This window comes from Lacerta agilis, chromosome 1 (assembly GCF_009819535.1).
Source record: "Lacerta agilis isolate rLacAgi1 chromosome 1, rLacAgi1.pri, whole genome shotgun sequence".
NCBI classification, from domain to species: Eukaryota; Metazoa; Chordata; class Lepidosauria; order Squamata; family Lacertidae; genus Lacerta; species Lacerta agilis.
The window spans coordinates 70082021-70097461 of NC_046312.1; the positions used below are offsets into that span (position 1 = coordinate 70082021).

A 15441-nucleotide genomic window follows, 5' to 3' on the forward strand; every position below is an offset into this window, starting at 1 on the left:
GTGTGAAGACAATGTCAATAGAAATGCACACTGCGTACTAGCTCAGAGACACTTTTATCCACTCTCACACTATATTTTCCAGTGTCAAGCTCTAGCATCAAAAGCAGATACTAGCTCGAGACCTGACACAAATTATGCCTGAAAACATCTTGAAAGCTGGGCTAAATTGGAGTGTTTCAAGAAGACCCATTTCACAAACTGATAACCATGCTACCTGGAAAACTATTTTTATTTCTATCTTCTAGATACAGATAAATACCACAATCTTTCAATGAGAACTTACTCCTCGGCAGTCATGTTTTGTTTTGCTTTCTAAATGCAAATGTGGGTTTTCCAGGCAATAAGTATTTGTTGCTTTTTGAACCTGGAACCGTGGCTCTAGAACTCTGAGCTTATTAGTAACAACATTATTAGAAAAAGTGACCTTATTACCACCTTTACACAATAATCATCTGCTTCTGTGGTGCTAACAGGTCTTCTTAAAGGAGAGCTGTAATTGTTCCAGTCCTCTCTGGCAGGTCTCTTACGGTTAACAACTTTGAGGGGCTGTGCAAGATCAGGAAGACAGAAATACATGGTGAGTGGTGACAGGACTGTGAAAGAACCTTAAGTAAGAGTGGACAATGACTTGGTTTTCTGGTGCAATCATTAATCATGACTGGGGAGGGACTATGGGGAAAAGATACACCGAACCGCTCCTAGAAATGGTTGGTAAGAAGCAGAGGAGACAGGATTGTGTGTCAATCAGCATTATGCAACTGTGCAGTGACTGCCTGGATAACAGACCCTACAGACAGCAACCACTGCCTACACTAGGCCTTGGAAGCCAGTAACAAATTGTACATTTGCATGGGACTGGTTGGGTTGCCTTCAGCCTCTACTGCTGCCTCTTAACCATTTCTGGTATGGATGGGCTTTCTACTCCCCACTTGATTATGATAGCCAGTGTCCCCTCCCCCACTCTATCCACTGCATGCCTTAAACAAAAATAGTCATGGTATAGTCCTTAGCTAGTTTTAACATTTTTCAAATGTAGCTATTAATTAATTACAAGGGAACTGACAAAGTTATTGGGGTGGTTCACAAGGATTAAAGAGCAGGAGGCAAACATTTGGCACACAACCCAATATTAGCACTTACAACTGCCTGGTATTTGCTGTGGTTGTCCTTGCATCTTGGCTCTGCACATTTGTCATGTTCCTCCCCTATTTCTTCACTTGAGAGAAATTCACTTAACTTTTGAACGCTATGAAAAGAGGGAAAAGGTAGTAAATTAAGGAAATATTATACATGGTGCCAGTTACTGTAACAGTGTGCATTTCAGAATTCCCATGGTACAGTAGAACCTTGGTTCTCAAATGGCTTAGTTGACGAACAAATTGGCTCCCGAAGCAAATCGGAAGCCGCACCTTGGTTTTTGAACGTTTTGAGAGTTGAACGGACTTCTGGAATGGATTAAGTTCAAGAACCAAGGTTCTGCTGTATAGAAATCCTATAACTGTGCACAAGGCTGAAATAAAACTGTAATGTTTTACTCCAGTGGCTCCAGTACAATTGGTGGGATGAAGGTCTAATGTCTTAAACTTTACATCATCATCATCTTGTGGTGCTACTACTTTTGTCTAAGGTGTCCTCACATTGAGGTCCCCCCCCCCACCTGCACCTGAAAGCAAAAAAAATCATATAACTTATTGCATGAGCTGGGAATTCAAGAACATAGCTATAGTGGCTGCATATGGGGTGGGGAAACTTACTATGTAATGACCTTGAAAATAATTGTGTCTAATTAGAGTGCAAAAGCATCGGATGGATACCACAAGCTCTTAAACACTGCAGTAAGAAGCTTCATATGTAAGACAGAGGCACTCCAGAAACCCTACCTTACAAGAGCTTTGACTGTGGATCTAACCACACTGGAGAGCAGGAACAGTGGCGTGACAAGGATGTGAAAGAGGGAGAGTGAAGCAAAGGCCACCGAAGGAGAAAAGTCAGCATTTTCAAACAGGTGGGCATGGACCACAAATGTCTTTAAAAGAAAAGACAGCAAAATAAATTCTTTCAGCTACCTCTTATATTAAAGGTACAAATGCAGGGAAAATATTTTGCTGCACTTCAAAAGCCCTAATGATCAGGAGGTGACATTATGCAACTAAGCACTGCAAATTCTGTCAGGCAGACTTAATGTACATTTAACTATCAGCTACAAATGCGACAATTATATAAGAGCTTTCCCCATTATAAAAACAAATAAAGAAGAAAAGAATGCATATGGAAGAAATAGTATTATGTCCATCTGAAAGTCCAGAGCAGTATAGAGTTACTCTCAAAGATGCATCTCGGAGCAGAACTTAGGCAAGAGTAATATCTAAGGATGTTTGTGGCTGCCCTAGTACAATCTATGCATGGTAACAAAAGTCTTCAGTTGGATTCCCTTACTGGATTGGCTCCTGCATGCACCAAAACGGTGCCATCTAAAGGAAAGTGTCAGTGGGAGCGGCCTGAATCCATGTCTTAGGTTCTGTATGGCCCGTGTATTATAGAATAGAATCAATTACAGGGAAGACAACAACACATCTTCTATGGAGATTAGATCTTGTATGGAGATTACATTCCATGAGAGCCAGTGTGGTGTAGTGGTTAAGAGTGGTAGACTCGTAATCTGGTGAACCGGGTTCGCATCTCCGCTCCTCCACATGCAGCAGCTGGGTGATCTTGGGCTAGTCACACTTCTCTGAAGTCTCTCAGCCCCACTCACCTCACATAATGTTTGTTGTGGGGGAGAAAGGGAATGGAGAATGTTAGCCACTTTGAGACTCCTTCGAGTAGTGATATAGCGGGATATCAAGTCCAAACTCTTCTTCTTCTTCTTTTTAGAGCAGGCATCCCCATCCTGCAGCCCTCCAGATGTTTTGGCCTACAACTCCCATGATCCCTAGCTAACAGGACCAGTGGTCAGGGATGATGGGAGTTGTAGTCCAAAACATCTGGAGGGCTGAAGGTTGGGGATGCCTGTTCTAGAGCTTTTGAAATAGCGTGGTAACTGGTCTGTGTGTACTCAGCCATCGTCACTCTGTCAGCTTACATGATAAGAGGACAGGGCATTCTAGACTTAAATATACAAGCACAGGATGATGCTGAGAGAACAGGGATACATGCTGCAAAATGTATCATTGGTGTGATGTCCATATTTAAGATCTAAATAGCAGTAAGATCTAAGTATCAGTAAAGTGATATTACAGACATTCAAGAAAAATCTATTGATACGTAAAATAAGATAAGGTACAACAGCTTACACACACACACACACACACACACAGAGAGAGAGAGAGAGAGAGAGAGAGAGAGAGAGAGAGTTCCCAAATAACAAATTGTTCTCCATTGTGATTTAACTCTCCATGCTTTCTGTAATTCTGCGTACACATAATTAAACATCATTTTGTGTCACATCTATTTCAGTTTTCAAATGCATCTATTGAAGGACAGGATAACAGTACATAAAGTTAATATTTTATTAGTAGAGTGTACCGGTAACAGAGGGCTTTGTAGCTGCACTCTTCTCTAAATGTTAAAACATATCTACATTTTTAACAGTAAAATACTTACTATAAGAACAGCTGCAATAGGTATTGCTGCATTCATGAAAACTGCAAGTAAAACAAATATATTTTACTGATTATTGCAATATACTTAGGCTTCACACATCTCTACGTGCATTTCACTTTTGTATCTATAACAGTTATTTCTGATTTTCTTTTTTAAAAATCTACCTAGATTTCATCCTGTCTTGTTTGGATGCTGCCCTTTTAGTTAGGATATACTGGAACTGCCATTATAGAGTTTTGAGTTAGTGGGGGATCCCCCAGATCCCTAGGTGCCAGGTTCCCCCCCCCAGATTCTTGGATGCTGGGGTTTAATCAGATCTGAAAAGCTGAGCTTGTTTTTCTGTCAGACAGAGGGACAAAGGGAGATGCTGGCCCTGTCATTAAGCCATCTACAAGACAAAAGACCCTGCAGGTAAACAAGGGGGAGGTTGCCAGGGCCTTGTGGGTGTGATGCCACACAGAAGAAGTTGTCCCCTTACACAGATGGTTTTCTTTTGGCAAAGTGTTATGGGAACAAGAAGGAGGAAATAGGGAGGAAGCTGGGGGGCCATAAATGGCTGCTGCTTTGGATCCAAGCTCACTGAAGCTATGAGAGAAGCAATGAGGACTACTCCTGGGATGTAGTGCTCTGCACCCCCTCCACTGAAGGCTCCTGGTGTTTTTGCTGGCATGGCATCCATCTGCCTCAAGAGACAATGGAGTGCACCTTTGTGGGTGAAGTCAAACCACTGTGTTAACAGCACTGAAGTGACTGTAAATATGTGTAAAATAAACCAGACATTAGCTCCACAGTGCCTTGATTCCACAATGGAAACACAACATAGGGTGAGTGCCATGGAACCTCCTGGAATTTTGCTACCACTCAGCAGAGATTGAGGGTGGCATGTAATAATACAAATGAATAATGGCAATACAAATACATTTCCTGGAAACACTGACCTGACCTTCTGTGTACCCAGGACACAACAGCTTTCCCACTGTGCCTAGTCAAATCACTGTAGCGTTTAGAGGTTATTACCCCCAGATGGCTGGGGAATGGAACAAATGCTTCTTCTTTTTTGCCTTGGGTTCACTTTTAAATTCGTCATTAACAAAAATTATCTCCTGTAACGTGACTAATTATCCCTTCATAAGCATTGCCCAAACTTCTTACTAATTTGAGCAAGCAGTAACCACGTCTAAGTACTCAATGTATCTCAATAACAGAATGCATTTCTGGCGTTTTGTTTGATTTCTTGGTTCATCCTGTAATCTTGCTGCAGCAGCTAAATATAAACAGGAAATGTTTCAAAATCGAGTGAAATTAGCTGCAGATTGTGCAGAATGAGAGATCATCAGCAGCAATATAATCCTTCAGCCTTAAATAATAATATAAACACAAATCTTGATGTCCTTTGATTTGATTTTGTATTATTTTACGTGATCACCATCCATAAAATTGGAGTTTCCACATCATTGTTCACACTTACTTGGAAATAAGCCCATTGAACATCTGAATAGACATGCATATAGGACTAACTGCACATAAATCAGAGTATGGTGTCAGCCTTTCAGATCAGCTTGCTATCAGTTCAGAGCTGCCAGCCAAGCACTCATATTGAAAGCTGGCACCACATACCTGTGTGGATGGTAGGGGTTGGGGCTCTGAATAATTGCTTGATGTCATTTAAACATTATTTATTGTGTATGGTTTGGGGCAATCTATATGGTAAGAGTAATCTTTATGTGCCCTTGTGTGAACTGGCCCAAATTCTTGCTGGGTGTGTGTGTATTTACCAGTACATGGTAGCATGCTTCCAAAGGAAGCTCTTCCTGGCATGCATATACTTTTCAGGACAGGCATATGTGGGCAGACATTTAAATATTGCATCAGCAAAGAGAGTTTCAGCCAGCAGCCACAGGCATTTAAATTGGCCCTCAGAGGCTTGCCAGGAAATGCAAATCAATTACTATTAAATGTTTGTCTCCCAGTTTTCATATTATTTCTTTAAGAACCTGAGATTCTTTCAGACTTGGTTTCACTGGCAAATGCAAAACACAAATGCAAAACCACTATAAATTATGGATTGTAAATGAAACACAATTTATGTCTATCATTCTATTTATACCTTTTCAAGTGGGGGAAAACAACTATTTCTGTCTCCCTTACAGTATCAAATTCTGAACCGGTATAAAACCAGTTTTTCCTTCAGTGACAGTCCTGATTTAAATAAGCAAGTGACACTAACTAGTGACTCAGCTATACAGCTGCAACTAAAAAAATATATAAAAATTGTCCAGTAGCACCTTAGAGAACAACTAAGTTTGTTCTTAGTATGAGCTTTCGTGCGCATGCACACTTCTTCAGATACCGACTAAACTAAAGCTGCAACTAAGCTGCAACTAAAACATTTAAAGTGTGTTTTAAGTGCAATATACAATGTGACACTAGATGGTGATGGTGAGCCTTATGGAAAATTCAAAGTTTTTAAAAACACTTTTTTAAAAAAACACTTTCATAATGGTTTTTATATGTGTGTAGATTCCACCTAAGTGAGATGCTGCTGGACTAAGGCTGGAGGAAATGTGCTTAGAGCTCAAAAATAATGAGGCCAGTGACTTCATGCTTAAACCTGCCATATGAGTACAGTGGTACCTTGGTTCTCAAACTTAATCCGTTCGACTCCCGAAACTATTAAAAAACCAAGGCGTGGCTTCTGATTGGCTGCAGGGGCTTCCTGCACTCAAGTGGAAACTGCGGAAACCGCGTCAGACGTTCAACTTCTGAAAAACGTTTGCGAACCAGAACATTTACTTCTGGGTTTGTGGTGTTCGGGAGCCGATTTGTTCAACAACTAAGCCATTCAGAAACCACCATACCACTGTATAAATTTTGTTCATAACGTAAGGCCCAATCACCGTGAGAACCATATGCACATACAGTTTGCATAAGGGTGGCCTCTGTTCCTACCATAAAAGGAAGATGCATATGTCAAAGGGCATGGCCTACTGCTGTGCTCCTGTTCACAGCCAAACATATTCACTGGGGGCTCATCCAGACCTCCTTTTGCGCCAAACTTTCTAGGCACATGTCTGAGCTTTAAAGTTCTGTGTCCAAGCAGTTTTTTTGTTTTGTCCTGGCACTTTCCCCAGACAACCATAGAAAACCTGATTGCCCTTTGCTCTGATTCAGCATTAAAACATGGGTTTTCCTGGGGAAAGGGCTAGGACAAAAACAAAAAAAAACCTGGAGCTTTAAACCCTGGGCATTTGCCTAGAAACGCAGCACAAAAAGGAAGTCTGGATGAGCCCTAGAACTGAGTGGATCATCTGAAAAGGACTTTAATCGTCAAGGCCATAGTGAGCAGCTCGATACTATTTGTGGCAATCATTTCTGTCTCAGATACACCCATGTTATAAGGCACAGAGGCTGGATCTAGACACATCCAAAAAAAGGTTTCAGGAAAATGCGTTGAAAACCTCATAATGGGAAATCACGTTGGCGAAAGATGGAAGTCTACATCGCCATCTGGTGTCACAGTGTTATAACACATTTTAAATGCTTTTTTTTTTTACACTAATGTAGCTGAGTCCAGACACATAATTGTGATGTTTAAAGAATGAGGTAGAAATAATATAATATGTGAAATCTTTAATTTTTCATGATGGTCCCATGTTATATCTTACAAACATTTCTATACTGCCTTCATTAAAAGCAATCCCATAAAATAATAACCCCATTAGTATTTTTAATCAAGATTTAGTGTCATAAATTTATGACACTTGTACTAATTCAATATCTTGAAACTTTAAAGCAATGCTTTTCAAAAAAAGCAGAGACATGTAAGGGCAGTACATTCCAGGAACCTTTACCTATCCTTTTCTCATGGGAGTCAGCTACATGGATTTTTTTCCTTCCTTGACCTCAGCTGCTCAGAAAGTATTAACTATACTGCAAAGGGCATAGGAAAGTCAGAGGCTAGGCGCTTGGACATGGAGCTTTAATTCAGGGACTGTGCCTGGAGAGCGTGAAGGAAAGGTAAGTATAGATAAACCCAAACTCTAGTTCAAACTCTAGTTCCTGCATTCAGTTGCCAGGAGGTTCAATACTTAAATGGATTACATAAACCTTTTCCAAACACAATAAAATGTATTTGTGCTACTGGCAGTTCTGCTGGTATATTAGAACTGGAAATAGACTCTTAAACAGGGGTAGGCAAACTAAGGCCCGTGGGCTGGATGCGGCCCAATCGCCTTCTTAATCTGGCCCATGGACAGTCCAGGAATCAGCTTGTTTTTACATGAGTAGAATGTGTCCTTTTATTTAAAATGCATCTCTACATTATTTGTGGGGCCTGCCTGGTGTTTTTACATGAGTAGAATGTGTGCTTTTATTTAAAATGCATCTCTGGGTTATTTATGGGGCATATAATTTGTTCACCCCCCCCCCCCCAAATATAGTTTGGCCCACCACATGGTCTGAGGGATGGTGGACCGGCCCATGGCTGAAAAAGGTTGCTGACCCCTGCTCTTAAACCTGCAGCACCTTTAAATGGCAAGTACACTCATAATTATGCTGAGACAAAAACTGATCCTGGGACAAAGTCAAGCAATAGACTTACTTGATATGGAGGTATAGAGAGCAAAAGCTCTGAGGCTAGTCATTTCTTTTTGCCGGGTTTCCTCCACACTGCTGTGAAATATGTGTTCCCAGGCGTAGAGCTTAAGGAGTTTTATGCCTCGAAGCATTTCATTTGTTTTCTTAAGCCTCTCATTGGAATATTCCTGAACCATTGACACAGACATTAATTTAAGGAGGATTATTGCAACACTGCAGCAATACTGTGTTATCTAAGGATACACGCTATGCTAATACAAATTGACTACAGATGTTCTTGCATGCTATACACAATATAGAACTTGTGTCTTCTGCTTTCCAGTAGCTCTTCAGTTTCACTTTGATCTCTCTGGATGGGAGGTTATCATTGCATATGGAAGTATTTATGTGTATTTCATTTCAAAGATTTTTATGCTGCCTTTCAGCACAAGCTTACAAGATGACTGGAAGAATGTTGACGAAACTTATCTTGAAGCTGAATTTTCTGTGTTGATATTGTGCAAAGCATATTGTTCCTACAATAGTGTATCTGTATGGATATATACGTACTCATGACCTAAAAGGACACACCTGAAAAGACTTACCAATGTGCTTCTTTGAGCTTGTGAAAGTTTTGTGGCTACAAAGTACTGAACAGGTGCAAGCACTATGATCACTGCAGCTCCAATTAGGGCACTGATTCCAAGCAGGTAGTAGAGTAGAATGACTCCTACAATAATCTGAGATAACAATAAAGAAGAAGAAGGGGCACTATATTTCCCAACCAAAACAACGTAAAGAATGACCAGGAGTTGGATGCTATTAGGTAATCTGTATTAAGGGATAGAATTTTAGCAATCTATTAGTCCCAAATCTGACTCAAAAGTCTCACAAACCCCAAATCTTCATTGACACATTACTACAAGCGGCACTTTTGGGGGTGAACCACTGTTAAAAATCAAAATGATTAACTCAATATACAAGATTTTATAGGATGTGGAAATGTTTAGGAAAAGAGCTTGAAATTCCCTGAAGCAAATGATATTGATTTTAAAATCTAAAATTTGCTCTAGATATCAGTAGTAGCAGCAGGCAGCACCTCTTGATTTCATTCATTCATTCAGCCATCCATTAGGATAGGAGTAACAATCTATCATTCAAATGGAATCCTGAGGCTGAGAGATCCAGCTTGTTTCTGAATTGTGAGTGGGAAGAAAAGGCTAAACTATTCCTCCCTGCACAGCCACCTTCCCTTCAAAACAAAAGTGGCAAACATTTGCTTGAAAGCATGCTTAAGAGCATGTAGTCTGGCTCAGCGGTAGAGTCCCCAGCACCCCCAGTTGGGACTGGGAGAGGCATCTGTCTCAAACTCTGGAGAGCATCTGCCAGTCAGGGTAGACAATACTGAGCTAGCTGGACAAATGGCTTGACTGTATTCATCAAAGACAAAAGCGTTTTTTAGATTGCATGTTCTCAAAAAACACAAGAAGTTCAAATTTTAACTGTCCCAGTTGACACCTGTCCTATTGTATGTCCATATGCATCTACAGTTGTACCTCGGAAGTCAAACAGAATCCATTCTGGAAGTCCGTTCGACTTCTGAAACGTTTGGAAACCAAAGCGCGGCTTCTGATTGGCTGCAGGAAGCTCCTGCAGCCAATCAGAAGCCGCGGAAGCCCCATCAGACGTTTGGTTTCCAAAAGAACGTTCAAAAACCAGTACACTCACTTCCGTTTTCCAATCATTTAGGAGCCGGAACGTTCGACTCCCAAGGCATTCGGGAGCCGATATATGACTGTACAACATAGGAAAAAAATCCCTTACTAATACTATATAGCAGACATGAATAGTTGAAATGTAGCAGAAGCTGGTGAGGTAGCAGAGGCAATGAATAAGAATAGGCAGATGCCACTTATCAACATCCAAGGGTTAAGGTAACCACCATATTTTTACCAGTGGGAGATGCAACAGGGTGATATAGGTTGGGGGGGGGGGTTGAAGTCAACATGGCACACTGACTAGGACTGCCCATTTCATGTGCTGATGTAAGCGGCCCACACTGGGCATGTTTATGTGATTTTAGTGGTAACCCAGCTGCCTCCCAACCTCCATCCCTACTTGTGTCTTCTACGAAGCATATAGGAACTCTCTACATTCTTGTTTACTGCTCACCAGTTGGGTTCTCTGATTACCGGTATTCCTTCCCACCCATTGCACCACCTCACTGCTTAAATGTAAGCTCCCCCTTTGCTTGTACTTTAAATAACTGAATATGAAAAGACTATTAGCATCTTGATGAAAATTATTCAGTGTCCAAAAGGCAGTTCAGATGTATGCAAAGTAGTACATAAGCAATTTAAATATCACCGAAGCACAATAACCTTGTGAAAAAGCTGTGTAATGAAGTACAGAATTCCCTTCAAATAAAGTCTGAAATCATTTAACTGGTTTTAATGAGGATTCTATAATAACTAATATTCACAAAGAAATCTTTTTACCACGATTGTATTATCCTGTGAATGAAGCAAGTTTTATCATCTTGAGCATTTAATGAGAACAGATAATAATTGAAGGAAGTGCTTTTATCTTGTGCTTTTAAATGAAAGGTAAGCTATTTAATTAAAAAACAGACATTACTCCTGTGCATGACTCATATGTTTAAAAAATGCATATTTTGCAAAGGATTCTAAGAATTCTACACAGAATTGTTTTCCTGACAATAAATGTCAAACAAAGAAGGGGAGAAACCTGACACCTCTAAGCCAATCAAAAGTGCACTGGAAGTTGTCTCCTGGGTCTATAAGCATGTGCCTTCAGGGAACCCTGAAAGCTAACTGAACATATAAGCACTGCAACATCATGGAAGGCAGAAAAGATAGTCCTGAATGATTCTGCCATCATGGTTTCTATTATACAATAAGCTGCACCTATTCTACTGGTCACTTGGAAATGGTAGGCTGTAGTAGGAAAGTTTCTACTCTGCCCCAGGACAGGACAGTAAATTGCTCATGCCAGTAGTAGTTAGAATTTGAGGGAGCAAATTGGAAATGGACATGTGTCTTGTCTAACAGTGCTTACTCTTAATTGAGTCACTGGATATATTTTACCTCTTTCAGACTAAAAGGGCAATTCAAACCCCAACTACTGAGTGGTGATGCTTTTTAGAACACTATGGCCACTGCCATAGTCCTGCCATGTGCAGTCCTGCCATCAATGGTGGTTGGACAAGAAGAGCAGAGGTAGGACAATCCGTGAGCCATGACTGGGCCCAATGCTCTCATGTGATGGCAGCCAAACTGGCTCAGGAGCCAATGGCTCCAAGTTGGGCTCAACCCCTTCCCCATTCTTCCTTTAGAAGGCCCCATTTGGTGGCTTTCTGCTGGCTGCTGCTGGAGGTGATCCTGCTAGTGGCACTTTCACCTACCCATTTGGTGGAAGGCCACCTTAGCCAGGCAGAGGCAATTCTGCTTCAGCTCAGTACAAGGGCTTATTATTGTTACTGTTACTATTATTATTACTCTGCAACTTGATGACAAGAAGGAGCCACAGCTTTGTTTTTTCCTCAGGTTATTTTCAATAACAACTATTTTTTTTTGAATAGACGTGCATTTCCCCAGCAACAATATTTTGAATATCATGTGTCTCTATATCCCAGTCTCTAAATCCCACGCAACAAGTGAGCAAATACTCTGCTGTGCCACATACTGATTCCTTGTAATAACTCTCACACACCAAATTTATCTCCATTTACATGGACTAAAGTTGTATGGACTTTAATTTCCTTACCTGCACTGGCATAGCCCAAAGGTTAGGGCACAGGAAGAAAAACCACATCAGCTGGTTTGTATCTATAGCAACCAGGTTACAGATCTGACCTGAAGTCATTTCCCCCATGGACATGTTGGAAGTTGACAGCCGCATAATCTTATTGTAAATTTTAGTCTAGAATGAGAAATTTTTTATTTAAGAATTTATAGACCATTTCTCACTTAAATGTTTTTGAGCTGGTGTACACATGTTTCATGTGATAGAATAAGTGGCTTTTAAGCTTACAAATAAAGAATGATTGCTTATTTGAAATACAGGGTGTTAATGGTGTTTTATTTTTACAGTATAGGAACACAAGCTATGTTTATTAAGTCAGATGTCATCTATAAATCACAGAGGACCCATAAGACAGCTGCAGGCTTCTGTAGGAGAAAGCAAGGATATGAAAGATTGTTACATAACCAGGAGACTATAGAACAAAGCGAAATAAACCAAACATCCTGGGCATGTCAGGAGAATCCTGGCATACCTGGAGATAAGGTGATTTTATGGGATATAGATTATATGATGTTTAAATTGAAGCATGATTCTATTTTATGCACAAATCAGATACCGTCCATATGGTTTATTATTTTTCAAAAAAATGAATTTTTTTTGACCCAGGCTTGTTTAAGCTTTTCTTTCTTTCTTTTTCTTTTGATTGGTGGAGTTTGTTAGAAACATGCTCCTTTACTCAAAACAGTTAAGAAGTGACTGTATAGCTCATTAGGCAAAATTTTCTGGATTGTCTGAAATACCTGTATTGCTCCTCTCAGGTTAATTCCTGTTTCAATGGCAACATAGTACGATGCTTGGAGAAAAGTTCTCTGCAACAGAAGGGCAAAGAAAAGGAGGACTGCCAACACATAAGCATTGGCCAGGAATTCTTGGGATGAAATGAAGTAAACACCAAGTATTTCGGTCTGTTGGGGGGGGGAGGGGGAGAGAAGAAGGAAATTCAGAATTAATTTTGCTTTTGTATAATTCTTTATATAAATAGAGTTCTCAAACATTTGAACAATGACTTATTTCAGTGATTCAGACAATCCTTTTATTGAAATAAGAGACAATGCTAGGAAGAACCAAAGAGAAAGTCAAGACTGAGGACCAAATGTTGGAGTATTGGTCAGTGCCAAAGCTCAGAAAGCTAATGATGTCCAGAAGCCCTCATATTCTTTCCTGTCCAGGAGGATTCAATGGTCATCCCGGGTGGGTGGAGTCCAGAACCTAGGTGGTTCTCCAGACGCTCTTGGACTACAACCCCCACCATCCTTGACCACTGGCCATGCTTGCTGGTGTGGATAGGAGCTATAGCTATAGGAGTTGCAACCTCCAGTCTGGTAGCTCACAATATATGGGACCCACACCAGATCAGAACCTCTGGGAGCTCCTGACATGAGTCCCCAGCCAAGGACTGTCCATACTGGGTTGCCACCTCAATAAAGTCAAAATGTGAGTATTGAGAAGGTGACTATCTGATCATAGCAATGAGATCTTCTTGGCATTCCTAGTCCTTGAACCATCTGTCTCCAGGGCAGTACAGAGAATAAAATTTAAAGTATATCTCCCTCCCTACAAGTATCCAGCAAGGCATCATGTGAGAAATAGTCATAATAGAACACAGTAAATACTCAGTGGAACTCTGAAGTCTCCCTTGGCCTATCCAGAACTATGCAACTTTGCAACCTGAACACAGGCTTAGCCAGACAGCCTATCATAAAGATATGTGATCTACTTGCTTTTCTTAACAAGATATGTGGTATCTTTCAGAAGCATAAAACATAAGCTTTAAATCTGGAGGCAATAAATTTAGATATTCTCAAAATTAAGCCCATCATGGCAGTTAAAAATGTAGCAGCTCTTTTGAACATTTGATCTTCATAGACGATTTACAATATAACATGATCACTTGCTGGTTCCTCAGCAGTAGAAAAGCAATATTAAACGCAATGAGAGAATGGAAGTGACAGAAGCTTAGCATTTGAGGTTTACTTGTCAAGACTTAAGTAGCTGCCCTTGAGAGATGCTAAGGAGACTGCATGTGATGTGGTATTAGTTTTGTGTTACAAGACTCTTATCAAGAATAACCTTGAGAAGTAGATATTCAAGAAGACTAAGTTCTCCAAGATGACTTTGTTTCACAGGCTATTGGAACATGAGAGAATTCTTTGGAATGCATATACTCAGTCCTGTGCCTGCATTAGAAAGAGGTTTCCACAGAGCTCAACAGTGTTCTGTTTCCCTCCCTCCTCCCTCAGCATCCACCTTGGAAACCTTCAGTATCTTATTCCAGAGAGGAAGAAAGCAAGAGCTAGATAGCAATAAGGGAACCCAACAATCCTCACAATGACCCAGCATCCTTCATATGCACAAACCTGTGTTCTTGCACCAAGAGAACAAAAGGGTACACAGCTCTATTGGGCCCTATGGAAATCTTGTCATAGGGAGCTGCACCTTGCTAATAGAATCTGACCAGATAAACTGATGATCCAAATTGCACATAATCTCATCAAATTGGGGAAAGATATGTTCAAAACCAAGGTGTTTCATGTTGGGGAATAAAGGACACATAATCCTTTATGATTTGTGGGAAATTATCCAAGATGGTGAAATAGACAATTCTGCTAGATCAGATCATAATTCCTTTACAATTTAAATTTAACTATTGAATGAATTTGATTTACCGTCTGAGAAGCTATTAACCCTGGTTTAAATGGTAATGTTATTTACTATATCACATTCCCCCCCCTAAGGTAAAAGTTTGGAAGTCTATACCCCTTAAAAATATATGTTGTTTTGATTTGGCTAGCAATCAGCTTCTTTGTATCTCAAAATCTATTCCTGAGCTACTGACAAATGAAAAGTGATCTCTAGATATATGGATGGTATATGCTTTTATTTTAAAACGTATTCTGCTTAAATATTTACCTACCCCAGGTGAGAGGTAAGATCCCCCACAAATGACGTGATTGGGATTAATACATGTTTAAAAGGCATATGGGAGGAATGTGACATACCATCCTCAATATGCAGAAGGTAGACAAATTACACTGAATGCTGATATCAGAGAATATTTTTCTAGGTGGACATTTATAATAATGTGAAAAGTGCATAACACAGAAGCTGTAATAAAATTTCATTTAGTCCAACCCCCTGTGAACACTCCTGACAGGAAGTCATCCAAGCCTTTGCTTGAAAACTTCTAATGAGTCCACCACCTTCTAAAGTAGCCTGTTCTGTTGTTAAACTGCACATACTAGCATGGAGTTCTTTCTAATATTTTGCATTAAATCCCTTTTCTGGCAATTTGAACCAATTGGCTTGAGTTCCACCTGCTGAAACAACAACAAAAAAAATTTGCTCCATCATTTATGTAGCAGCCCACCAGATATGTGAATATGGTTGTCATATTTCCTCTTAATAATATCTTCTCCAGGCTTAATAATATCTTCTCCA

At 40.2% G+C, this 15441-nt stretch overlaps 1 protein-coding gene across 1 annotated transcript in view; it reads right to left on the reverse strand.

The window, feature by feature from the left end:
• The window catches only part of ABCC8 (ATP binding cassette subfamily C member 8), a 57106-nt gene that overhangs the window by 30347 nt on the left and 11318 nt on the right, over positions 1–15441 (reverse strand). Inside the window, exons 7-14 of the mRNA XM_033153767.1 lie at positions 12744–12908; positions 11965–12120; positions 8784–8918; positions 8204–8366; positions 3604–3644; positions 1881–2026; positions 1141–1246; positions 436–546 (exon numbers count right to left, since the gene is read on the reverse strand). Of these exons, the coding sequence (XP_033009658.1) occupies positions 436–546; positions 1141–1246; positions 1881–2026; positions 3604–3644; positions 8204–8366; positions 8784–8918; positions 11965–12120; positions 12744–12908 (1023 nt within the window). The remainder of the gene's footprint in view (positions 1–435; positions 547–1140; positions 1247–1880; positions 2027–3603; positions 3645–8203; positions 8367–8783; positions 8919–11964; positions 12121–12743; positions 12909–15441) is intronic.